The sequence below is a fragment of the Varanus komodoensis genome, unplaced genomic scaffold (assembly GCF_004798865.1).
Source record: "Varanus komodoensis strain SLA01 unplaced genomic scaffold, ASM479886v1 scaffold20_3, whole genome shotgun sequence".
NCBI classification, from domain to species: Eukaryota; Metazoa; Chordata; class Lepidosauria; order Squamata; family Varanidae; genus Varanus; species Varanus komodoensis.
The window spans coordinates 302,852-328,461 of NW_025335588.1; the positions used below are offsets into that span (position 1 = coordinate 302,852).

A 25,610-nucleotide genomic window follows, 5' to 3' on the forward strand; every position below is an offset into this window, starting at 1 on the left:
CGAGGCCGGAGACGCGGAGCGCCGAGCGGCGGCCGCAGCCGCAGCAGTCGCCCCGGCGGGGCCGCCGCCGTTGCCGTTCCCGCCCTCGCCCTGCCTGCGCGCCGGGCCGGCCCCGCTCGGCCGTTGTTGGATGTGGGAGAGGATGGAGGCCAAGACGGTGGTCTACGACCTGGACACGTCCGGGGGGGTGATGGAGGTGAGGCGGGCGGGCGGGCGCGCGCGGGGCGGGGGCGGCGGGGCGGGCGGAGGGAGGGGCGCGCGGGCGGCCCCCCGCCGCCGCCTCCCCCCCGCCTCACGCGCCCCTTGTCGCTCTCTCCCGCCATGGCAGCAAATCCAGGCGCTGCTGGCGCCTCCCCGGGGCGACGACGGCGGCGGCGGCGGCGAGAAGCGGAGCCGCCGGCCCGAGCGCGGCGGCGGCGGCGACCCGCACCACCACGGAGGCGCCCAGCACCACCCGCACCACGCGCACCACGCGCCGCCGCACCACCACCACCACCCGCCGCCGCACCACGCGCACCCGCACCACTCCCCGGCCGCCGCCGCCGCGGCCCAGCAGCAGCAGCAGCGGCGGAGCGGGCGCGCCACCAACCACGACAGCTGCGACAGCTGCAAGGAAGGCGGGGACCTGCTCTGCTGCGACCACTGCCCCGCCGCCTTCCACCTCCAGTGCTGGTCAGTCCCGCCCGCGCCCCCCGCGCGCCTTTGTCCGGGCGCCGCTTCGCCCGCCGCCGCCGCGTCCCCGCTCCCGGCTCGGAGCCGCTCCGCAGCGCCGCCCGCGGAAGGGCCCGTTATTCGCGGTCGCTCGGTCGGCGCGGCAGCCTCGCGAGGCGCGGCGCCCGGCCCGTCCCGGCCCGCCGCTCGCCGAGCCCGATGCCCGATGCCCGCGCGATCCGCCCCGCTCGGCTCATGACAACATGGCGACCTGCCTGAAATTGTTACATTTTATGCCCAGCGCCATTTTGCCCATCTGGTCTGTTCGCCCGCCGCCGGGCCGCCCCGGGCGAGCGGCGGTGGCGCCTCGGGGCCGGGCCGGGCAGGGCGCGGCGGCTTTCTCCCGCAGGCAGCCGCCTTCCCGGGGCAGCCTGCCCTCGCCGCGCAAACGCGCCCAAGGCCGCCCTGGCTCCTGGCCCTCTGCTCTGCTCGCTCTGCTCTGCTCTCCATCTTTTGTCTGGTGCCCGGAGGTGTTTCGGCTCCACCTCCCGAACAGTCGCGGTTAGGCGCCCTGCAGGGTTCCGGGCCCATTGTTCCCGGCTCCGGGGCGCCCCTCCGGCTCCCCTGCTCCCCCTCGCTTGGCCCGGGGTCCGGTCTGCCCCCGCCCTCCGGGGCTTGCTCGGTTGCTCGCCGAACGTGGAAGGCAAAGGTGCCTTCGGGGGATGCGGGAAACCCCAACCAGGAGCCCCCCCCCGTTTTTTCTTTTTCCGTGATAGGAAAGGTGGCTACAAAAGGAAGCTGCTCTAATTGGCCCGGCCTGCCTTTTGCTGCGACAGAAATCCAGATCGTTACCTGCAACCTAAGAAGAATCTTGAAAAGGGATTTTTTTTTTCAAACTTAGGCTTGCTTTCCTCTGCACGCACGCGCACCTTCTTTCTTTACCTTTCTTTCATAGATTAATTGCCGGATCTAAATGGGTTGGGGCAGCCCGTACTGTGGGGCTGTATCTGAAATCTTGGCTTTCGTCAGGGAAGAAGAAAGCTCCGGGCAGGGTTCGTGGCGTAATGTGGCAAAAAGTTTTTGAGTTGGCAAACAGGGCAGGGGGGAGCCAAGGACCTGATCCACCATCAGGGTGTTGCGGAAGTGTGGCTGCGGTGGGTGTTCAATTTGCTGCCCTGGTCTCAGCCCTTGTCACAGGGGCTGGCTGGACTGAGGTGACAGCGTATGGAAAGTTCCCCTTCCACACTGAAGCTGTTTATGCTGCTGATAAGATATTCCAATTTTTATTAGCTGCAGTGCAAATTCCTTCGGAGCTTTCTTGGAAAGTGTTGTGTTTTTTCTGTCAGTAAAACCCAGGCTGCCTTCCTGTTGCTGGAACCGAGAGTCTCTTGTGCCATGCTTTTGCAAATGCATGCAAACCAACCATTTTGCTCCCCAGGAAATGAGGTACTTGGGGCTTTACACCCCCCCCTTCTCTCTCTCTCTCTCTTACACACACAGTCACCTCACTGAATACCAATGTCTAAAGATGGCCGAGAGTTCCCCTTGCTTGAAGGCCTGTGCAGCAGCTTTTTAATTGAAGACATTTTTCGTCAACATTTGTTTTTGTTTAAATTTTTTCTTGATTATGTACCCTTGCAATGCAGAGAGGAGTTCTCTTTGGCATTTGTTTAGCTTTGGTCCTGCTTTCTGTGGTATTGAATTTCCTGTATTCTTGAGCCTGTTTCTTTCCCCTCCCTCCCTCCGCCCGCAGATGCAAATGTCTTTTTCTTGTATTTTCTGACTAAGTTCAAGCAGAGTGTTTGCATTTAAAAGCACTAGAAATAATTAAACCACAATAGTTAATGCCTGTGGTTTATTTTGGCCTTTTCTTGTGAGAGCTGCCTGAGGGTTACCAATCTTCCGGCTTGTGGGATCGACTTGGGGTTTTGTTGTTGCTGGTTTTTATGGGAGCGCTGAGACCCGCCAACCCGGGCCCAATGCAGAAGGCACACAACTGGGGTTACAAGCTCAGAAATGTGCCCTGTACGCCACAGCTAAACCGAGCTTGCCTTTCCTCCATCCAAAAATCCATGGAAGTTTTGCCAGTTCCCCTGCAAACACACGCACTCATAATTTTCACAGGAGTATCATCTAGGAGTCTTTCTTCCCTGTTGTGAGATGGCAAGGAATCAAATTCCTTGCTGATTCACAGCAACTCACCCAGGGATCTAGCTGTACATCGGAGCCTACCTTGCACCAGACTTCAGAACCAAACCCATGTTGCTGTTTGTCTGTCTGAGAGCGATGCAGGCCGGAAAAACGTGTTGGCAGTAGCCATTCAGAATCTCTGGTGACCATGTCCCTGCCCCACCCCAAACTGGGGAGGGGTGAAATCCCTCTGAACTTTGGGGGATGGGGATCAGGAGATGGTCTCCCCACCAGCACCCCAGTTCTAAGCTCAGTGGGAAGTCCAAGACTATATAAACTTGTGGAAAAAGGCAGGCCCTCACTGGAATGAGTAAGCCAGTGTACTTTTGCTGGAGGGGGGGCGGCGGCGGCGGAGGTACACATTCTGAGCCTATTTAGTCTCCGAACCCCTCTGAGGAATACGGTGCCAGTTTTGGGTTGTGCGTATTTGGAAGTTGCTGGTTGGACAGTGGAGCTGTGTCAGTCTTTGACTGTTCTAGCAAGAGTTGAGTTGACTGGTCTCTTCCCTTGTGATCTCATGCAGCTGGGATGTGTCTGGTTTGTCTGCTATGGATTAACTTGTACTAGAGGGATTATAGCTGGGAATGAGCCCCTGTTAAAAGCTTTGCCTTTTGCTCCGGCAGGATCCTTCCTGTGTTAACTGTTTCCAAATTCCTCTGGAAAATGACAGGTACTTCAGTGGGTTGCTTCTACTGTATTCCTCAGGGGAAGTGTTAGAATTTACTTCGTCTGCGCAAGGGCCGCATGGAAGAGGTCCGGCAGCACGCGGAACCCGTTGTGTTCTCTCTCGAGAATTTGGGCTTGACTCTCCCATACCCCACCCCAGTCTGCCCTTTCCTTTGCATAACTCCCACACGCAGCAAAGGCTAGCTGCAGCACTAGTCTTGGAACGCCACCGAGGTTTGAGTTTGTTGTACATGCCTGGCCCAGCAGGGTGGTTAACAGCAGAGTGATTCTCAAAATAGGACAATATGCACTTGAGTTGCCTTGTCTCGCAGTTAAGCTTCGACCGGCTTCCGTGAAGCAATATGCCCTGTTTTGAAAATGTTTAGAATTGTCTTACATGGCAGCTGTGTGTGGTTTGGTTTGGGTTTGGGTTTGTTTGGGTTTGTTTGGTTTCTTCCCCTTTTCCAGCCCTTAACTTGTATGCCTCTCGTTGTAACAGTTCACACACGGCCTCAACACCTTCCTGTGTTGCCAAAGTGAGCTTCTGATCTTGTGGATAAGTTCATTTCCTGTGGTCCCATTTCCTGTGGACTCTGCTTTTTATTGAGGAATTAAAAGCATGTTGGGAAGCAAAAGGTGTGTGAAGCAGGTTCTGCGCAGATCCACTGCAGTTGCCAAATGCAGAGCCAGTGAACTGATTATTCTTCAGACTGGAAAACCTCACCCAAACTTCGCAGTCACGCTACGTCTCCGGGTCACTTCCCACGGGTCATTCCTGGCTTGGCTGTCAAGTCAGGGTCGCTCCAGTAACGTGAGGCCCATGAAGTGAGCATCATTTCCTGTGAGAGAGAAAATAGCCCTCCATAAGAAAAGGTAACCGCTCGCACCCAGGTCCTGACAAGGGCCCTGTTATCTTAAGCACATCCTCCACAGGATGTTTTGCCAGGCCAAATGGTTCCTGCGCTCCTCCGTCCCGGAGGTTCCTTCCCAGCTTCCCATATTGCTTCTGTGAGGCTCGGACCCTTCTAATATCCTCCTGCCGTTTTTTGAAGAGGTGGGGTGGGCCCTTAAAATGAGAGGCTGGCAGAGTCCCTTGGCGTCCAGCGTGCTCTGCTCTGCCGTGATTTTTTAGGAAGGCAGCGTCTTGCGTGTGGTCATACAGTCTGGGAGTACTACTTGCTCTGGAGGACAGCCCTGGAGTTTCTGCCCCCGTGAGCGCAGGGCCTGCCTTCCCTCCTTGCATCCGCCCCCCCTTCTGTTCATTAGTCTTGGCTGTTGCGCTTTGCCCGCATGTGTCTAGGGAACAGGGCCGCCAGAGGTGCGACCCATTCACATTCTGATTTGTTTTCCACTTGTCTTCTGGGCCCAGCGGCGCAGGAAGCCGCCAGGTCGGGCATCTGGCTCGCCTGCCTCAGTGTGGTTGGCCCTGCCTGGCAGAAGCACGTCAGGGTTTTGGGCAGGGCAGTTTTCCAGCTCTGCCTGGCAATGCCAAGGGGCCGCACCGCACCCCCTCCTTTCGCCTTCGAGGGCAGCCTCCCTCAGCCTGCCGCCCTCCGGATCCGCTGGGCTGCAGCTCAGCCACGGGAATCATGGGAGGTGGCACTTCAGCACGTCGGAGGACGCAGAGCGGGGGGAGGCTGCCACCGGCCCCGCAAAGGCCATCTCTTGGCGGTGTAAAGGTTAATGAATTGATAAACCTTTTGGGACGCTTTGGATGTTAGGAAGTACTAAATAAATCACGCTAAGGCAGTCACGGGGTAGCAGGCGCAGGGATGTGTGGGGAATTAATTAAAGCAAAACGGGCAGAATTTGGGTCGATCCCGTGAACCCTGTGGTTCGACTGCCTAAAGACCTGCTCGCCACCCCGCTCCTCCATCAGCGTGTCCGCTGTGCCGTGCGACAGAGAGCGTGCTGCTCTGTGTGTGCGGCAGAGTATTCCCACAAGATTTTCTGGTACCTGGAGGCATGCAGTTCCTTAATGCTGGCAGTCATTAGCTAATGACTGCTTATGGCTTGCAGATCGTTAGGGAGGGGCTGTACGTGCAGTGGCAGAAGAAATGTTTTGCCTCTGGAAGTTCATTTCCTGGGAGCCTCCAGTGAACAGCGCTGGGGAGCAGGTGTTGGGAAGGCCCCCTGCTCCAGGCCCGTCGGCCAGGACGGCGGGCTGGGCGGCCTGGGTGCCCGAGCTGGGAGACGGTGGCTCTGTCTGCGGCAGCCCCGGCGTGGTCTTGGCAGCAAAGCGTTTGGCACGGATTGGCTCGAGCCGGCTCCGTGTTGCCGTTTGCCGCGACGGCGCTAGGAAGCTCTCTGGCGGAACAGGCTGGCTCTTGGGCTACCATGGCCTGCGATCCCAGGGAGAGGGTGGGCCAGACCGAAGGAACCAGCCAGGGGAGTGGGGAAGTGGCTGGGAGAAAGCAGGTCAGAGGAAGCAGGAAGGCCCGGGCAGGGCGGGCCGTGGTCAGTCCTTAATGACACAGAGCGAAACCTCAGAGAGCAGTGGCATGACATGAAGGGCCAATTGTCCGTGGGCCTTGGGCTGCGCATGTCCTCCCCTATGGCAGTTAAGAGTTAAGAGCCAGCAAGAGTTAAGTGCAGCTAGCATTGAAAGGAGTCGCATAAAGGGCAGGCCTGTGGAAGAAGGTGGCCCCTTCCTTCTGGCAACATAGAGCTGGCTGGAGTGAGCCCCGCAGGTGCAGCATTGATTCCGATTCTCGGGGCTGGGAGGGTGCCAAAGAGGCCATCTAGTCTGGCTCCCTTGGATGCATGAAAGCAGCTGTGCCAGGTGGTCATTCAGCCTCTGCTTCGACATCAAGAGAGTTGAAGCAATCCCATTACGTTGCATCTTCAAATTCAGTCTAAGTCTTTTCCCCCTTTCGGTTTACACCCATTAATTCAGACCTTACTCTCTGGAGCAGTTAAAAGCACGTTTGCGCCATCAGCTGCATGGCGCCAGCCTTTCAGATGTAATCGAGGTTGGCGTTCACTTAGACCCGTGTGGCTGCGGTTACCAGGTCTGGCCGCTGGGACGACACTTCTTTGTCTCCTCAGTGTCGTCAGTTCACACCTTCACCTGCGTGTCAAGTCATCCGGCAGGGACGCATGTGGGTCCCCTGGCTCTGCAGCCTGGGGTGCTTTTGTGGTGCAGCTGGGACAGGGATTACATGCTCCCCCCAGAGGTGTGGGGCTGCGACTGACACTGTCCCTTATCTTTGGCTCCGCTGACCAGGACTCGTGGGAGAGGCAGTCAGAGAACGTCTGGAGGGCTGCAGGTTCCCCACTCCGTTAGACAAAGATGAAGGGAGTTTTAGAGAAGAAAGCTGCAGAAGTGCGGTCAGTAATTCTGAAATTGCTGTGGGAGAGGAGAAGAGGTATGTCCGAACGTTGCCCTTGTTTACTGGCAGGTGGGGATGAGAAGGCTGCTTCGGTGTTTTTCGCGAGGCACTCTAGGGCTGAAGTCATACTTTTTAAGTATCTGGAGCTGCTATGAGATCTGGCTGATTAAAGTGGTACAAAATATGAAGGATTCTGTAGCTTTAAGCTCTTGTCTAGGTGGGGTGCTGGCGGCTTAAGGTGAAGAGACAGAGCGCAGAAAGGGTTCCCCCCTTCCTATGATTATTAGCGGTGCAGAAATAGAAGCTGAACAATCTGAGAGCTGTATCTTTAGATGTGGCTAAAACTGAAACTTGTAACCTCAGAAGCTTTTTAAAGAGATTTTCACAGAAGCTGAAGTTTGTACAAAAGGGCCCTGTTTCGAGCTGGGCATTTGGAAAAGCACTTGAGTTGGTCTGGTGGCGCCGACATGCACCTTGGGCCTCTGGTTGTAATTAAGAATCCAGGCTTACTGTAACTTGAACCCAGCTTTCTCTGTGCTCAGCTGCCTTTCTCGTGGGGGGCTTCGGTTCCACTGCGCCTGAAGTGCAGCTCGCTCTACGTAGCTTTCAGCTTCATTGGAAATTTTATTGCCGCATTTCAAAAGTCTCTCTTCCTAAGGAGCTTTCTAGAAATGGGTGGAACAGAGGCAAACATACCCCAGTGAAAAGTGAAGGAAAGCTCAGTCTGGAGCGAGTGGTCTGCAGAAAACCCTCTCAGCTTCAGCACTCAGTATATCAGGCGGCTCAGGTTTTGGCCTTTAGCCCCAAAGCGCTGTTGCCAGCCAGGATAGCCTGCACTGGGCTAGGTGGGCTTTTGATCTGGCTTAGCCTAGACCAGCCCCCTGGTTGCTGCCCCGTTGTTCACCTCTGAGCAGCCAGAATTGGCAGCGTTGAGTGGTAGCAGCTGCCCACCAACCATTTCAGCCCTGTCTGGAGATGCCAAGCATTGAGCTGGGCCCCTTCTGCCGGCAGAGCAGTTGCTCTCCTGTGCCCACCGAACACGCGGACGGCCGTCGCTGAGCCTACTTGGTGGCAGCGCTGTGCGGAGTTAGACCATGCGGTGATTCCGTTTGCTGGCGCTGTGGGTCGCACGGTGGTCTTTCCTCCGACCTGGGTGAGGCGGCAGCGTCTGGCCAGAGTGAGGGGCCGGGACAGACCCAGTGAACCGAGGCACGGTCTAGAGAAGGCGAGGGCACTGTTGGTGGGGGACAGGGTGGTGTTCTGCCTCGTGAGGCGTGCTCTCGGGTGCCTGTGCACCCTTCCCTGCTGCCGCTAGCCCAGTGCCGTTGCCACTGCCTGGCGGCACTGGCCCTCCGGGGCTTCAAGCTGGAGCTTCCCCAGCCCTTCCCAGAGACGCTGGGATTCAACCCGGGACCTTCTGCGTGGCCACGGATCACGCCGCCCCACCTGCAGCCTTACTCGGCTCCGGTTGCCTGTCTCAGAATACCAGTGTGTGGCATGCAGAGTGGGCCTTTGAAGATGGTCCAGAAATCTCAGCCAGTGCAGATCAAAATAGGGCAGCAGGAATAGTGAGTGGAGCTGGGCGTTGCAGTTGCCTCGTGCCAAAGGTACGACCTCCCCAGGCGTCTGACTTGTTTCCGGGCCCAGTGCAAAGGCCCGTTTTAGATGATGCAGCTCTTCCCGAGAGGAGCCCACAAGCACCTGAAAGCCCACCCTCGGCCGGCTCTTCTCCTTTGCAGCGCTTTCTAAATAGACCCACCTTTTGCCGGTCTGTCTCCTCCTCGGTGCCGGGCAAGGTGTTCGCCTTTCATGCATGTCAGTGTCCGGCTTAATTTCCGAAGTTTTAAGCTCTTTGGATTCTGGAAGACCTCCACAGTGTGTGTATATTTCAGTTTGTGCTGGCCTTAAACGGATGGGTCATTGTGGTGCTTTTTGTGAGCCTTTGTAAATGGCAGGTATTGGCATCTCATTGTGCTTTCCCTTGAGGCTTATTCTGTGAATTTTGTTATAGGGTGACTAATGAAATAGAGCAGACAGGCCCTTCCCTCAGGCGCACAATCTGAAAGAGGTGGCACAGGAGGAGAATAAATGGGGCTGGAGGAAGCAAACTTTGGCACAACTTCATGAAGTCTCGGTGTTTCTCATGCCAGCATTAGCGAGGGGGACAGCAGCCAGGAGACACTGGTCTCACAGTCTTAGCTAGTGGAGTGGTGCTTTCTCGGCCCCTCTTGCCGCTCTAACCGGGCGGAATGACTTTTGCTCGGTGGCCGTCGAGAGAGGCAGGCCTGACCGAGTCACATGGTGGTTAGGCCTCTGGACTGGGAGATCCGGGTTCTAGTCCCCTCTCAGCCACAAACTGCACTGAGGGACTTGGGGCCAGTCACTGGCACTCAACCTAGCCTACCTCGTAGGGTTGCTGTGAGGAACCTGTATGCTCCCCTGGGCACCTTGCCAGAAAAGGCAGATGATAAGTGATGCAAATAGTTTGCAGACCCCACTTCCCTCCCCGCCTTCTGCTGGAAATAGAAAGAAGCCAGGGGGCAGGAAGCAAGCACTGACTCCCCGGAAGAGTCGGTGGGAAAAGAGTGCTCACAAAAGAAGGAAGTGAACCTGATCCACCACTCTTGGCAAGCCGCTCCCACCCAAAGGCCAGGCTGCGCTTGGCAAAGGACCCGACTAATTCAGAGCCCGCAACAACGCTTTTTTGTTCTGGGTCCAGCGCCGAAGCCTCTCTCGAGTAAAAATGCCTTGCCACGTTGAGCCGTTGGCTCAGCCGCCTGCACATTTCTCGGCGGAGGCCCTGGAGGTCTGCGCTCCGGCCCGGTAACTTGGCCCCGCCGTCCCGGAGCAGCAGCGTTGCCTTCTGCTGCTGTGCCGCTTCCTCTCCCCGGTGTGGCGAAAGGAAAGCCCTGCCTGGGAGAGAAGGCTGGGCAGAGCCCGGCACAAGTGTGTGTTCTTTTCCCTCGACTGTGCAAATACTTGGGTCCTTTGAGTTTACCAAGGGTGGGGGAAGAGAAAATAAGGGACTTCCGGGGAAGCACTGGGCCTTGCGCATGTCATTTTACCAAAAGGGCAAGTCCTTCAGCCGCAGGCTGGAAGGAGGTCCCACGTCCTGACCTGCACAAGAGGCCTTTCCCTCCCCGTGTTGGGAGCATGCAGAGACGAGCCAGTTGCTCTCCGCAGTGGCTCAGAGGAGCATGCGACGGCACAGTCCCAAGGCTCTCGCCTGCTTGCCCGGCAGGCAGCACCCCCTCCCCTGAAGGAGGCATTGGGGTATGGAGCAGGCCGGCTCCTCCGGGAGCCTTGTGTGCTTGGAGCAGCGGGAGGGCCAGCCCAGTGCCTAGATCGCCAGAGGGCATCCTGGGCCCCGCTTGTGGCGAGCGAGGAGGGCCCGGAGCCGCCTCCGTTGAGGGGAGCGGTCGCCCAAGGCGGTCTTTTCCTTCTCCCCTTCCCGGGCAACATGAAACCCAGGCAGCTCTTCGCACTTGGTGTGGCGAAGCACCGCCGTCGCGTGTGAGTTCCGCAGCTGCCCTGGAGGTGCCTGAAGGCACCTTGTTTGCATCACGCTGCCGAGCGGTTTGTGGCTTTTCGGCACCCAAAGGGATCCTCCGTGCGTGGCGTTTACCTTCGGTATCACCTTTCCTCCCAACGGGTTGCCGGATCTCTGTGTACCCTATCTATAGCCCTGGCATACGGCCATGTCGGAGGTGAAGCACAGCTCCTGCTCGCTTCCAGCGGTGCTCGGGCCTGCTGCGGTGATGGGCCAGACGTGCCAGAAGGCCTTGTTCCGCCAAATGGGGCTAGTTGCCAGCACGGACGTCCCCTTGAGCCAAGGCGCGGGCCCTGAAGGAGGCCTTCCCGAGCGGTGAAACGCCTGCATTTTCCTTCCTCGCTCGGTGCCCTTGGGACCGCGACTCCCAGCGGCCCTCGGCCGGCTTGAGAGGCGGAGCCCAGCACATCTGCAGGGCACCAATTTGGGGAAGGGTTATCCAGAAGAAACCTCCCCTGGCCTCCACGTATAAACATCGCGCTAGCTAGACGCGACTCTGGCGGCCGCCTCGTTGCCTTTGTTCCAGAGAGTTTGCAGGCGTTCGTTTCTGCTCCCCTTCGCCGGAGAGTGTTTTGAGGGATTTGTTTAAAGGCTAGGCAGGTATTGGGGGGGGGAGGGGAGCGGAGTGGCAGAAGCGCTGGGGCCACTGCTGGCCCCCCTCCTTCCCTCGCTCTTCCCTCGCTGGCAGGACCCTGACAAAGAGCGTCATGGTGTGCAAGGAAAGGCACTGCCTGGCTGCATCTCTGCGTCACTGGAATGGTGTGCGCGGGCCGCGAGCGGCAGGGCGCTGCTGCTTTGAGAGATGTCTGCAGGGGTCAGCCGTGGGCTGGCGGCACATCTTTGTGGCCGCTTGTCTGCAGGGGTCTTTGCCCTGGAAACCCCTGGAGGAGCCAGCCGCAGGGAGGATGGCCGCCCAGGTGCGCTGGGCAACGCCTTGCAGGGGGAGGGCTGGCTGTTTCCCCTCCCTCTGGGAGCCTCTCGTGTGAGGCCAGGCCCGTGTGTGTGTGTGTGTGTGTGTGTGTGTCAGGGATGCCCCGGTGTCGAAGCAGCCGACCCCGGGACGCTGTTGGCTCCCCGGGGCAGTCCTGCAGCGCAGCGGTGTCTGCGCAAGGCAGCCGCTCTTGCCCGAGGACGGGGCCACGTGCCCCTGGCAGGGCTGCCAACCTCCTCCAGCCCTTGTGCAGAGAGCAGATGAGCTGCAGAGTCCTAACTCTGCCCTGCTCCCGACGGACGGGCACTCGCGGGGCGTGAAAATGCTTCCCGGTGATGGCAGGCTACGTAGTGACGACTGCCTGACGTTTCCGCAGGCGTTCTCGCTGGATGACGGGGTCCGGCCCTGTTGGTGCGTGGAAGCGCATGGCTGCTTTCTACACACAACCACATTTTTGTGGTTTGGGTGGATGCTGGGGATGATGGACTTACCGGTCAGGCCTACAGGAATGTGATTCTACGGGGAGGCCCCTCCGGGGTGGCGAATGCGGGTATCTCGCAGCGGAGGTCAGGCCTCTCGGCACAGACCGTCTTCCTGACTTTGCAGGCCGGGGCTTGTTTTCACCGAGCTGCATTTTGCTCCGCTGCGCTCTGGAACGCCCGTTTCGTACCTCCAGGCAACCCGTGTCCTGGCAGCCTTCCCTGCCAGATCTGATCTTGGATCGTTGCCGTTCTCTCAATCTCCCTGCAGCCTATGATAAACCGGCAAATTCATCATCAACAGGCAGCTGTTTGTTGGGCTCGTCGCTTCCAAGTCTCCCTACCAGGCTGTTGTGCTTTGGGACAACCCTTGTTGCCTCTTCCCACTATTCTTGCGCGTTTGTGCGTGAGGCCAGGCACGGCTGTCAGTGGGTTTTCCCAGCTTGCCCAGGATGGCTTGCTCAAGATGGTTAATGTGTGGGTTTTTCCTTGTTCTCTGGAGACCGGCTCAGCCAAGCTGCGGAGTTCACCCGCTTCCCTGATTCCTGAGCAGTGCTCTCAAAATGGCTGCCTGCCTCGTTAATGTGGCTGATTCCGAACAGGCAAAGCGGGAAGCGTTGGGATCTGGCAGGCAGGAGGTCCGCCGGGCCCAGCCTGCTGCCGCCGGTCCATTCACGTCCCTCAGCCAGTGCTGAGAGGAGGAGCCTGCGAATTCAGATGGCGGCTTTGCAGTCCAGCCGCGGTGCGTGCACTGGGTTTTCTGCTGGGGACGGTTTGCAAGGGCGAAGGCCGCGCCTGGTGCCGGCCGTGCCGCGTGAGGCGATTCTGCTTGGCGTCCCCTCCGTCCAGCTCGTCTCTCTGAGGCCAGGACTGAATTTCCTGAGCCACCGTAGGTGCCGTGAACAACGAGCCCAGCCTGGGATTCTTGTACAGGGGAGACTGAAAGCAAACGGGTTGGGGCGCTCTCACACCTGCGGCCCCACCTGTATCGGTCGTCTCATAACAGATTTTTCCGGCCGTCGCTTTTGGCGTGGGGTCTTTGGGTCACACAGGCTGGCGACCAGGTGAAAGCTGCTGGCCATGTCTGCGGGGGTCTTCCGCGAAGGAGAAGCCGTCCTAGACGACCTGGGAAGTACTTTGGGTGGAGCAGAATTTCCATCAGAACACGTGGCGTTCTTTCAGCCCTTTGGTGCGTTTAAAATCCTCCCGGTGCCATCTCGCTGCTTTCTGCAGTGACCCTGTCGTGCAGGCCCAGACTAGGAGCACCGAGGAGAGGTTGCCCAAAGGCGGTGGGCGGACGCGTGTGGCTGTGGTGGATCTGAGCGCCTGCCTTTGCCGCAGCCACGCATCTGGCAGACGCCGGCTTGTTTGGTAGCCAGATTTCTGCCCGGCAGCACCTCCTGGCCCCCGGGCAGCTGAGCGTGTTTCGTCTGCGCCTTGCATGCAGTGCGGCACCTTTCAGTCGCTGGGCGGTGGCCGTCCACGGGCCCCCGGCCATCTGTGGGGAGCTGGAGTTTCATTGCAGTCCGCTTTTGATCTGTTGATTGAGCGTCAGATTTGGTGCTCGGTCGTGTGTCTCGGCCCGCGAATCCATTCCTGTTAGCGAGCTGTGTTCGCATCACGCTTTTGAAGGAACTCACAACAGTGTGACTCATTCTTATCTTTGCAGCATCCCTGTGGGGGGCGTTAGGCTGAGGGGGCCTCGTGGCAGAATGGGGAACTGGGGCACTGGAGCCCCTTCCACTCTGCCTGCTGTGCCGCATGGGTTCCCTGACTATGCTCTGGGCCGGAGATCATGAGCGCTTCCATCCCCATGCATCTGTTTGTCCTGAAGATGGCGGCGTGTTCCATCTCAGGTCTCTTTCTACGTCCCATATTTGGAGCAGTCATCCTCTGGTTCTCTGCTGACGTGCTTTCCTCCTGCAGCTTGGCCTGGACTTCTGCATTTCAGCTCCTTCCTCTCGCTACTCCTCCCCTTCACGCACACGACTGTTTTCTGCCCCTTCGCACTCCTGCTTCCCTGAGCATCAGCAGCCAAGGAACCCAGCAGGGCGGCTGGCGGTGCCTCTCTTGGCTCCGTGTTTCTGGGGTGCGTTGAGGGAGAGAAGCCAAGGCAGGGCTCCTGCTGCTCAGGAGGAGCTTGTGAAGGGTGCATGGACGGGGGAGAACTTTATGGTGGGGAGACGAGGGTGCCACTGCCCCGCGACCGGAATGCTTGCCAACAGCAGCCAAACTTTAGGAGGGGGCGGCTCCGTGGGTCACGAGGGAGGTCCCCACTGCGCAGAGGCCCGCCTGGCGGCTTGTGGAGGCCCTGGAGCGAACGGGAAGCTTCTCGGGGTGTTGCCGTCGAGAAGTAACAGCCTCTTGTCTTCTCCCGTAGTAATCCTCCACTGAGCGAGGAGATGCTTCCCCCCGGGGAGTGGATGTGCCACCGCTGCACCGTGCGCAGAAAGGTAACCGCTCGTGGGGCCCCCGGGCGTTCAGCAGGGCCTGCCCCTTTCCTCCCCGGCAGCAGGGGGGCCTGCACAGCTGCGGCGGAGAGAGAAAGGGGAGCGCCACCCGCCGCCCCACTCGCTGCCTCCAGGGACGTTGCGACTCACGGCGTTCCCTGGCCCGCAGCGCCTGCAGGCCCCGGGCCACTGCCGAGCAGACGGCGCGCTAGCCATGATTCCCCGCACAGTTCGAGTGCCTGCCTTCCCCGTGGGAAGAGCAGCTCCACGGGCCCCCCAAGCCCCGTGATTGACCAAACGTGCACGGAGCGGCTTCGGGCGGGATGCGCCGCACACGTGAGAGGCCCAGGAGGCTGCAGCCGCGGAAGGAGGGCTGCTACGGCGGGGCTCTCCATCGCCAAGCCTCCCGGCTCCTTCCGGCTAGCGTGGAGAGAGTGGCGTGACCTCCCGTCGTTTCCATAGCAGCGGGGAAGGGGCGAGCTCCGGCTGCCTCGCTCGCTCGTTCGTGGGAAAGGGGGTGAGGGAAGCGACTGGGCTGGCCTCTCCCGCGTGTCACCGGAGAGGCCTGCCCTTTCCTGTAGCCGGCCAGGCAGCCCAGCTGAACGCAAATATTGACTCCTGGGGCTGCTTGGAGGGAAAGGGCTGCTGGCAGGCTGGGAAAGAGCCCCGGGCTCTCTTCCCGCTCGGCCAGAGGTTTCAGGCGCGGGGCTCCTGGCCCGGCCCTCCTCGGGCGCGGAGTGCGCTCCTGCCGGCCGCACCGCTCTGTGACCTTGAAAGCGTTCCGTCGCAGAGCGCGCCAGCAGCACGGATCCCGCTGAGTCCCGAAGGCGGGGAGGAGCGGAAGCGACAGGCAGGGCGCGCCGGGTTCAGGCTGCGGCGTCTGCGGCGGGAAAGGATCCGGTGGCCGATCTCGAGGGGGCCTCCGGGGGTTCTCGCCCCAGGCTCTGTGTGAGGCTCCTGTGGAGGATAGTGAGGGAAGGGACAGGCCCCGAAACGCAGCTTCCGAGGGCTCTGACCGGAGGCAGCAGTGTGGCCGTTGGCACACCAGCTCCTCGTAAGCCGGCACGTCGCAGAGGTGTCGGCGTGAACTCCCAGCATCCTCTGGCAGCCATGTTGGCCGGGGCATCCTGGGTGGGGTTGCAGTCCGACACATCTTGGAGCGTCCAGCTGAAAGGACCGGGATCACGTCCTTTGTTGGTAGCACGGTTAGCCGGAGCCCCAGGCAGTCGGAGGCCGTGTTCCAGCAGAGCTGCCTTCGCCTCGCCTGTCCATCGATGGCTGTGCCAGCCGTGCTTCAGTCACCTGCTCACGGTGATTTCGAGGCACTTCTCTTGTTCAGCTTGGTTCTTCCACCAAGAGGATTGTATCAGAAAGACAGGACATCAGCACGAAAAACAGACAAAAGACGTGCTTTTCAAGGTGGCCTCAGGAATCCCCTTTTGAGCGAGTGGCCAGAGAGACCTAGGCACCCACAGAGAGAGAAGCCTCAGGCACAGTTTTGTGCCGTAAGGGGAAACGCTGCACGCACAAGCCTGCGGAGAGACGCGCACGGCCCTGGAAGCTTCCGGGCTTCCCTCCCGCCGGCGTGTGGCTGTGAGCCGCTTGCCTTGCCTTGCCTTGCAGAAGAGGGAGCAGAAGAAGGAGCTGGGCCACGTCAACGGCTTGGTGGAGAAGTCCGGGAAGAGGACCGCGTCCCCCTCCGGCGATGCCGACTACCTGGACCGGTCGGGCAGCGGCAGCCTCCGGGCGCTCTCCCACACCCGGCTCCTGGAGCGCAGAGCCAGCCGGCCCGGGACGCCCACGTCCAACGCCAGCACGGAGACGCCCACCTCGGAGCAGAACGACGTCGACGAGGACATCGTGGACGTGGACGACGACGCCACGCCTGCCACTGACCCCGATGGCGGGCAGCCCCACCTGAAGCGGCCCTTCGAGCTGCTCATCGCCGCCGCCATGGAGAGGAACCCAACGCAGTTCCAGCTGCCCAACGAGCTGACCTGCACCACGGCGCTGCCAGGTGAGGGCGCGTGCCACGCTGAAGGGGCCTGCCGCGGCCGCAGCCCACGCAGGCACTCCCGGCCCCCGCCGGCCGCTGCACCTGTCCCCAAGCTGCGCCGGCCCTGGACCAACGGGGGCTCGTTTCCCTCTCCCCTGCCAGGCACCAGCAAGAGGAGGAGGAAGGAGGAGACGACCGGGAAGAACGTGAAGAGGGCCCAGCACGAGCTGGACCACAACGGGCTGGTCCCCTTGCCGGTGAAAGTCTGCTTCACCTGCAGCAGGTGGGCATCCCCGGGGCGCGTCAGCCTCGCAGGGGTGTCGCAGGCCGTTCCCCCGCCCCCTTCGGCCTCGCGGCTCGGGGCAGCGGCCTGAACGGGCACGCCCGGCGCCCAGGATGGGGGCGGGGGTCCCCGGGGAGCCGCTCCCCTGTCCTGCAGGCCTCCCTGGGGGGCAGTCGAGGCCGGGCATTCTGCTGCCTCCCTGGCCTGGTGCCAGGCAGCCCCCCACACCTCTCCCTCTCTCCCCACCCGCCTTGCGCCCCTCCAGGAGCTGCCGCGTGGCCCCCCTCATCCAGTGCGATTACTGCCCGCTCCTGTTCCACATGGACTGCCTCCAGCCGCCCCTGACGGCCATGCCCCTGGGCCGCTGGATGTGCCCGAACCACATCGCGCACGTGGTGGTAAGCCGGGGCCCGCCGCGCCCCCCCCCCCCCCCCCCCCCCCCCCCGCCCGGCCGTGGCTGCCACCGCGGCTCGCAGCCCACAGGGCGCCGTCTCTCTTCCAGCTGAACCAGAAGAACATGACGCTGAGCAACCGGTGCCGCGTCTTCGACCGCTTCCAGGACGCCATCTCCCAGCACGTGGTCAAGGTGGACTTCCTGAACCGCATCCACAAGAAGCACCCTCCCAACCGCCGCGTGACGCAGGCGACGAAGCGGAAGGGGCTGCAGGTGGGTGCGCGGGGGGCTGCAAAACCCGGCGGGTGGCCGGGCCTCCCTCCCAGGCCAGGGAGGGAGGGCTGCTCCCGCTCGCCAGCCGGCACGCTTGGGGCGGAACTTGTGCAAGCGGAAAGGCGGGAAGGGTCTCGCCTCACAGCGCCCGCCCGTGCTCTCTCCCCACCGCCCGCCCGCCCGCCTTTGCCCACAGGTGCCCGACGCGATAAAGTCCCAGTACCGGCTCCCGCCCCCCCTGCTGGCTCCCGCGGCCATCAGAGACGGAGAGCTGATCTGCAACGGGGTCCCCGAGGAGCCCTCGCAGAAGCACCTTTGCCGCCCAGAGCACTTGGCCACGCCGGCGGAACAGCAAGAGGTAAGGGCAGGGCCGGCTCGCCTGCCCACCCACGGCCGGAGGGGCACCGGCTCCCCCGGCGGCGCAGCCGGCAAAGGCTCCTCCCGCCCTCCCTGGGCGGCCTCGCGGCAAAACGGTGCCGGGCGCAGAGAGCCCCTTCCTTGGCCCCCGGAAGAGCCAGGCCGGAGCGAAGCCCCCACCTAGGCTCTGCCTGGAGCAGTGGGGCCGACGCTCACCCAGGCAAGCGGCCGCGAGGTCGGGGCGCCTCTTCCTCCCCGTCTCCGGCCCGCCCCCGGGGGCGTGTGCCGTGCTCCCGGCGGCCCCCCCGTCTCCTCATGCGCAGCTCTCCCCCCCCCCAGTGGCTGTGCAGCGTCGTCGCCCTGCAGTGCAGCATCCTCAAGCATTTGTCTGCGAAGCAGATGCCCTCCCCGTGGGACTCGGAAAAGGCGGACGTGAAGCCGGCGCTCGTGGCCGACGGCTCCCTGGCCGGCTCGTACCCGGCCGCCGACAAGGCCGGCGTCCCCTCCGTCTGCTCGGTCACCTGCACCGCGGGGCTCGCCCCCCAGAACTCCTTGCAGGAGGACGCCCACTACCCCCCTTGTACGGACAGGCCCAAGAACGCGTCCCCCTGCGGAACGTCCAACGGGCCCAGCGCCGCCGCGGAGGTGAAGATCAACGGCCCCCACTTCTACGGCGACGCCGCGGCACACTTGACTGACCCCCCCCGGCCGGGCGGCCCGGGCAGCTCGGTCGCGGCGCTGTCCCACCGGCAGCAGCCCTGGCCGCGGCCCACCACCCCCCCGGCCGCGTGCGGGCTCCTCAACCACCTGACGGGGGCGGTGGTGAAGACGGAGAACGCGGCGGGGCCCGTCCCGTGCACGCACCGGGGCTCCGCGCCGGCCACGGGCATGCCGGCCTCGCTCCCGGGCGCGTGCGCCGGCCTGGAGGCCGCCGGCACGTTCCAGCGGAAGACCCCGCAGGCCCAGATGGGGGCCCTGCTGGCGGCCGACCTGGGGGCGATGGACTCCCCTCCCACAGCCACGCGCGCCCTCACCCCTCCCCAGGCCGCCGTGGGCGACGGGGTCTCGGCCACCGGAGCGCCGCACGGCTTCTGCTCGCCAGCACCACCTCCAGGTGAGGGCGCCGGCTCTGTCCGGAAGGGCCCCTGGGCGAGGCGGGGGCCCGGAGGGCAAGCGCGGGCGCAGCACCACTGCCAGGCCACCCGGGGGGGGCGAGGCAGCTCCCAGTGTCGCCACAATGGGGAGGGACGCGGCACCGCCGGGGGCTTTGGGGGGCTCCTCTGCACGGAGAAGGCCAGGGAGTGGTCAGCAGGGCTGTCGCGCGGCCCGGTTTGAGGCAGGTGCCCCTTGGCCGGGACTGCCCTGCTTCCTCTCCCGCTGGCAACACATCATCCGCGCGGCCGGGGGGCCGCGAGGGGTGTTTCTGCCCTTGTCGTGGAGGCCCCAGAGCAGGGGGGGGCTCGGCGTGCAGCCCCCGGTGATCTGTTGTGGAGCGCGACGCCCGGCCCTCACCCCGGCGGCCACGCTCCAGCTTGGAACCTCCCTCCCCGGAGCAGGCATGCCCAGTGCGAGCGCTAAGACTAGTAACTGCGAAACGCAAATAATAAAAGAGCAGAGCAGTAGCTTGGCCTGAAAGGGGTTGCAATATATATGTGGATAATTCCAAGAGTTTGATTCGGACCCAGAAAGGGAGGGCTCACGAGGCTCAGAAACTCAGAACTTGCTTCGGGTTTGAGTGGACGTCTTTCACGGACGTTTCACACCGTAGCCTATTGCTCCCGGAGGGTTCGGGGTCGATGTACAGGGCGCGGACAGAGCGGGGCCTTCCCTTCCGAAGCGTTCGGTCAGCAGCAGATCCAGGAGTTTTGTGAAATTTCAAGTGGGGGGGTGTCGGGGGCAAGGCCTCTGGCCCGACTGACGGCTCCCTCCTCCACTAGATGGTAAGGGGAGCCCGGGCCCCATCTACATAGGAAGCATTTTGGCACCCCCCTCGTTCCTCCTGTCCAGCGCTTCCGCCACGGTGGATGCCGCAGGTTCCACGAAGACGTTGATGGACGGCAGCGGCGGTGAGTGGCTGCTTCTCCCCTTCCGGTGTCCCGGAAGCAGGGCGGCCGTTTTCCTGCCCAGGGGGTGGGTGGCGCGAGAGGAGGCCTCTGCCCCCTCGTCACCTTGGCCGGTGTGCCTGCTCCTGCGAGGACTGGATTTGGGCAGCCCCCGGCAGGCGCCCGGCCCGAGTGGGCACCGGGAAGCACGGCTGTTCCTGTCCTGTGGGGCACGGGGGGTGTAGGGCTGCTCCTCGTGGGCCCCCCTGCGGCCTGTCTCCTCTTCATCGGCCCTTGGCAAAGGCGCCAGCCCAGGGAGCACGGAGAGGTTGGGATGACGGCTCGGAGGCCCCCCGGGTGGCTGCCTCCCGGCCTGCCTGACGCGCTCTCGGTTCCCTTGCCCAAGGGGGTGGTCTCCCTGGGCAGAGGCCCGGGCAGGGCCGACTTCCGGCCAAGCTGTGCCCCGTCCCTGCGGTCCTCGGGAGCCCCGTTGGCCTGTGGGGCGGCACCTTGCTCCCGGCCCCGGCCCCTTCCCCTGCCCCGCACGCTCCGCTCACGGCGCCGCCTCTCGCCGACAGAGATTGAGATCAACCTGCTGGACGAGAAGCTGATCAAGTTCCTGGCTCTGCAGAGAATACACCAGCTGTTCCCGTCCAAAGCACAGCCCTTCGCAGGCAGCGCCGGGGCCCAGCAGCCCGGTCCGGGGCGCGGCCCTGCTGAAGGTGGGCATCGGCCTGGCCCGGCGGGGCTCTCGCGGACGGGAAGGAAGCGGAGGCTGCCCCGGGGGGCGGGGGGGCCGGGCCTGGGCCTGGGCGGGCCTCTCCTCTCCTCTCCTCTCCTCTCCCCTCCCCTCCCCTCCCCTCCCCGCGGCCCGTGGCACCGAGCCCGCCTCTCTCTTGCAGGGCCCAGGAAGCAGGTGCAGGCCCGGGCCGTCTTCTACCCTCTGCTGGGGCTGGGCAGTGCCGTGAACATGTGCTACCGGACGCTCTACATCGGGACAGGCAAGGGCCAGCGGCTGCTGGGCTAGCTAGCCCACCCGCCCGGGCGGGAGGGAGGGTGCCCGTCGCTTCCCAGCCCGCGCTGCGCGGACGCGGGGAGCAGCCCGGCTGCGAGGGACGCCCGCTGGCAGTGCGCCCGGACGAGTCTCCCCGCCGGCCTGGGAAACGGGGGTGGGGGCCGGGGGTGGGTTGTGTCATGGGCCGTCCCTGACTGCCGTGTTGGTCCCCCCCCGGCAGGAGCGGACATGGACGTGTGCCTTACGAACTACGGCCACTGCAACTACGTGTCGGGGAAGCACGCGTGCATCTTCTACGACGAGGTGGGTGTCCCCCCCCTCCCCCCGCCGTGGCCGCTCTGCCGGGGAGACGCGGAAGTGGCTCGGTGGAGGGGCTGGGGCGGGGGGGCGTGCGTAGCTCCCGGAGGGGGGCGCTCCTTCCTGCCCAGAGCCCTTCAGGGCGGGCCATCCCGTGGCCTGACCGGCCGGTCTCCGCTCCCCCGGGCAGAACACCAAGCATTACGAGCTGCTGAACTACAGCGAGCACGGCACCACCGTGGACAACGTCCTGTACTCGTGCGACTTCTCGGAGAAGGCTGCCCTCGCCCCTCCCAGCAGCTTGGTTGCCAAAGTACAGAGCGTGATCAGTAAGTTCTGGGCACCCCCCCCCGGCCCCGTCCACTTCTGGGCAGGGCGGCCCCTCCCCACCCACCCCGCGTGCTCAGAGGGCTCCCCGGGACACTCGTCTTCCCCAGACTCGGCGCTCGCCTGCTCGCTTCGAACTCGTTAGCGAAAGGGAAGAGCAAGGCAACTGCGGTCTCCATGTGTAGCCAGCCTGGGGGGTGCCTGCTTGCTTCCGCCCGTTGCACCCCGGGGCTCCCTGCTGGCCCCCCTTTCCCCTCCAAGAGCCCCGGCACAGCCGGGGCTTCCTTCCCTTCCGCGGGGGACACCCGTGCGTCAGGTGTGGCTACGAAAGGACGGGGCTTCTCAGTCCGCAGAGGAATGCTCGGGCCAAAGTTACTTTGGGGGACCGATTTTTTCTCAGCGAATGCCCCCTGCCCGCTTTCAGTACCGGTTCCGGAGCTCCTTCGCCGCCCCGTTCGCGGCCGGGGCCTGGGAAAAGGCCGCCGTGGCGACTGCCTGGCGCGGGGAATTCCCCGCCCCACCTCTGGCCTGCCGCGCCCTGGCCGAGGCACCCTCTTCAGCAGCCTCCTGGCCCGCTCCTGGGAAAGGCCCTCTTGGCATCTTTTCTGTTGCTCTCGGTGCCTTCCTTTTTTCAAAACGGTCCCAGTCATTTTTGACCACTGTCAATGTTGCTTGCATTCTCTTTCTCGAGAGATTGTAGGCTGCCGTGTGTGTTCGTTTCCGGCGAGAAAGACGGCTTAGAAACCCTCCTGATGCGTAACCGCACGAGAGGCGTGCCGGTCTGCAGCGCCTCCTCCCTCCCCCTCGCGCATGCGTGCGTGCGCTGACCACAGCCCTGGGGGTCCGCGGAGTGGCGGCCCCTTTCCCCGAGAAACAGGACTTGCGGGGTCTCCTTGACAACCAGGGGATGAAATGCTTTCTGGGCCTCGCAGCTGCACAGATGTGGCTGAAAGGGGGCGGCTGGCAGGGGCTGCGCCTGCTCGACTCCGTGGCGGCGAGAGAGAGTGGCCGAACAATGCTCCGTGCCTGGAGGGGCTTCCAGCCCCTTCCCTGAAGAGCGCGGGGCAAATTAGGCAGGAGGGGAGGCCCGGTGGCCCGGCCCGGCTGGGCTGGGCTGGGCGCTCAGGGAAGTTGGGTCCCGTTCGGCCCGAAGCACCGGCGTCCCCGCGCGGCCCGTGCATCCGCCCTGTGTTTTCCGCCCCCAGAGCGCCACAAGAGCCGGAAGCAGCCGGAGGAGGAGCAGCCCGGCGCGGAGGCCGCGGTGATGAGGGCCCAGGCGCAGGGGCCGCCGCCGAGGCCCTGCGGCTGCAAGGCCAGCAGCTCCAGCCTGATCGGGGGCAGCGGCGCCGGCTGGGAGGGGACCGCCCTGCTGCACCACGGCAGCTACATCAAGCTGGGCTGCCTGCAGTTCGTCTTCAGCATCACGGAGTTCGCGACCAAACAGCCCCGAGGGGACGCCGCCGCCGCCCTGGCGCAGGACACGGACTTGGAGGAGAAGCCGTCCCCCAAGGCCCACCAGGTCCCGGTGCTGCGCTCCAACTCGGTGCCCTAGAGCGGGGGGCCGGGCCGGGCCGGGCCGGGCGCCTCCGGAGAGCGAGGGACGCACGCCGCGCCCGTCTGGACACCCCCCCCCCAAAGTGGGCCGCAGACTGTTGACGCCCTTTGCATGAAGTGAAGAACTTTACTTTTTTTTATGGTTTGCTCAAGTTTTAGGGGCATTTGCACATATATTTGTATTATACATTTCATTTACAAACAAAAAGGAAACTGCAGCTCGAGGGCGCTCCGCCCGGCCAGGCGCTCCCTTGCAGTTGTAAAATAATCAAAACCTTGTTCTATTTTGTGCCAGTGACAATAGTTTTTATATTAAAAAAAGAGAGAAATACAGTTTTCATACAGCAAAAACTATTCAATGATCATGGTTTTATTTAATGTAAAGATGCGCTACATGCAGCTTCCTTCCTTCCTTCCTTCCTTCCTTCCTTCCTGCCTTCCTTCCTTCCTCCTTCCTTCCTTCCCTCCCACCCCTCCTGCGCCTCTTCCTTCCCCACTGCAAGTCGCACTCGGTATATTGTGGGCAGTGGGAGCACGCGCTTAATTCCTGCTCTCCGTCCTGTTTTCAGATAATGAAGAAGTATTTGGGGTTCTGTGTAAATACCTCCTCCGACGGCCACCCTCCCGTGTTTTTTAAGCTGTGTACAGTGCTCCATGTGGTATGATGTTGCCTCCAGTTGTCCTGTTGTAGCAAAGCGTTTCTTTGTCGTAAGCCCGGTTTTCGTCCTCCTGTCCCGACACCTCCCTCCCCTCCCTCGCCCCCCCCGCCGCCCCATTCTCAGCTAAGTTCTGATGTACAGAAGTAATTGCGATGTTCTAGGCTTTACAGAAACTTTTTTTTCCTGTATTCTGTATATAAAACAGCAAACCACGGCCGCTGGCTGGTGTCCGCCTGTCTGTCGAGACTCTGGAACTCCCTGCCTCAGCGGCAAAGGAAGCCCCGCACGCCGGGCTCTCCGGCGGAGGGGTTCCCAGGGCTGGCACCCCCAGGGTCAAGAGTTTCTCCTTCACCATGTGAAGATTCGGCTCCCAGCGGTCTCCGAGGACTGCCCACCCGTGCTCGCTCCTCTCTCTCCTCCCGCCCCCGGTCGCCCACTCCCCCTCCGCACTGCACATCAGGATCCTCGTAGGGCCTCATGGGGCAGGCCAAGCCCCTCTGCTCCCAGGAGGCTCTGGCGGGGACAGGCTGTGGGAAGACCGCTGGCGTCCACTCGCTCCGTCCCGGAGGCGAGATCTGCTGAGTTCTTAATGTTTTTAATGCTCTTGTTTTTGATCTTTTTTGTATAAAAACAGAAAGGTTTCATGACTGTTCCAATGGCATTAAAGTCTGTATTAATAAACTCACATAATAATGCTTAAAACGCCGCGCAGCTGGGCCGGGCCTGCGCCTGCCTTTTCTTTCACTGCTCTCCTTGCCCGCCCGCCTGCCTGCCCCGGCGCTCCCCCAGGGCACCGGCCCCGAGGCCTGCGCTCCCCCGGGTGGTGGTGCACCCGGGCTGCCGTCCCCCCTCAGGTCCCCGGACGGGCTGTCCAGTGGGGCCCACCCACATGCGTCGGGCCGCATCTCCCATCGTGCCCAGTGGGGGGGCACCAGGGCGGGGAAGGCTGCTGCAAAGCGGTGGGCAGCTCTGCGCCAGCTGCCCCTCCTGCCCCGGCTCACCCGGGCCTCTGCCGGGGAAGCCACCTTGGCGCACCCGCCTCCCCCCTGCAGCGCGGCCCCATCCAGTGCGCCCGGCCTCCTCCGCTCGGCCTGCCCTTGTGTGTCGCTCGGTGCACGTCCAGCTTGCCATGTTGTGTCCGTGTCGCGTTCGGGGCCTAGCAGAGCGTCGCCAGGGGGAGAAGGTGCCGCAGGGGCGGGGGGGCGCTCGAGGCGGCCGGGGGCATCCCTGGGCACGGGGGCCAGCGCTCCGGCTGCAGCCCAGGCCCTGTCTCCGTCCGTGGAGTCGCGGGACTCCCTGCCCAAAGCTCAGCGGCTGCGGGTTCTGGCCGTGCCTCTCACACTGCCTCCCCAGCCGCCCTGCCTGGCCAGGGCAGTCGGCCAGCGTGAGAAAAGACACCAAACCAGGAGGTGGCGGCCGCCTTTGCGATGGCCGCGCCAGCAGGGGTGGTCCCGGACCCCGCGACGCGGTCCTCCCACTCCTCTCCAGCTGCCCGGGCCCAGCTCGGCTATCGCAGCCAGTCAGGACCGGAAGGCGCTCGGGGCGCGTGGCCAAGTTGACCAAAGGGCTAGAAACGGAGCCCTGCGAGATGCGGGAGGCGCGCGGCCTGTTTGGAGGAGGAGAGACGGCTGCCGAGGGGACCCCGGGGGGGGTCCCGGTGCAGAAGCGCCCCCTCTGAGGCCTTGGGGTGCAACACGACGCGCCCGAGTCCCCGGCTGCACGGCCGGAGAAACTCTCTCGCAGTGAGAGTGGTCAGGCAGTGGGGCCGATGACCCAAGAAGGAGGTGGACGCTTCGGGCTGGATTCCTGCGGCCGGGCGGCCTCGGGCCTGAGAGCCCTTCCCGTGCTGGGAGGACATGCCAACAGGTAGGCCCAGGCACTGCAAGCGTGTGCCCCTCGCCTGGAAAGGCCCCTGCATGCCCGGGTGGCCGCGTGCGCGGTTCCAACTCCTCCCCAAACGGGGTTCACTTGGCACCATACAAGCCGAATTATGTGGGCCTTGCGAACGGGGCTTGTGGCCTCGGTCTCCCTCCCGTGATGGCATTTTGCACCGTGTGCCCCGCGCGGGGTCGTTTGTGGGCGCTGGGGGCTGACGCGAGGGCTGCTTGTGCGTGCCGCTGACGGTACGCACGGGGGCCGAGAGAGACCACGCTGGACGGAGACT

The 25,610-nt window shown here is 62.9% G+C and overlaps 1 protein-coding gene across 2 annotated transcripts; it reads left to right on the forward strand.

The window, feature by feature from the left end:
* Nucleotides 1-80: 80 nt before the first annotated feature.
* PHF12 (PHD finger protein 12) lies at nucleotides 81-24,148 on the forward strand. Of its 2 annotated transcripts, XM_044430566.1 has the most exons (16): nucleotides 81-196; nucleotides 329-410; nucleotides 561-672; nucleotides 14,180-14,252; nucleotides 15,873-16,266; nucleotides 16,408-16,528; nucleotides 16,794-16,926; nucleotides 17,031-17,195; nucleotides 17,392-17,553; nucleotides 17,892-18,666; nucleotides 19,490-19,618; nucleotides 20,173-20,316; nucleotides 20,497-20,595; nucleotides 20,830-20,912; nucleotides 21,097-21,235; nucleotides 22,439-24,148. In XM_044430566.1, the coding sequence occupies exons 1-16, from the start codon at nucleotides 131-133 to the stop codon at nucleotides 22,783-22,785; spliced, it is 3,024 nt and encodes a 1,007-aa protein (XP_044286501.1). In that variant the 5' UTR covers nucleotides 81-130; the 3' UTR covers nucleotides 22,786-24,148. The 2 variants fall into 2 exon arrangements, with proteins under 2 accessions (XP_044286501.1, XP_044286500.1); XM_044430565.1 differs by lacking the exons at nucleotides 81-196; nucleotides 329-410 and having other exon boundaries at nucleotides 593-672; nucleotides 15,885-16,266.
* The last annotated feature ends 1,462 nt before the right edge of the window (nucleotides 24,149-25,610 follow it).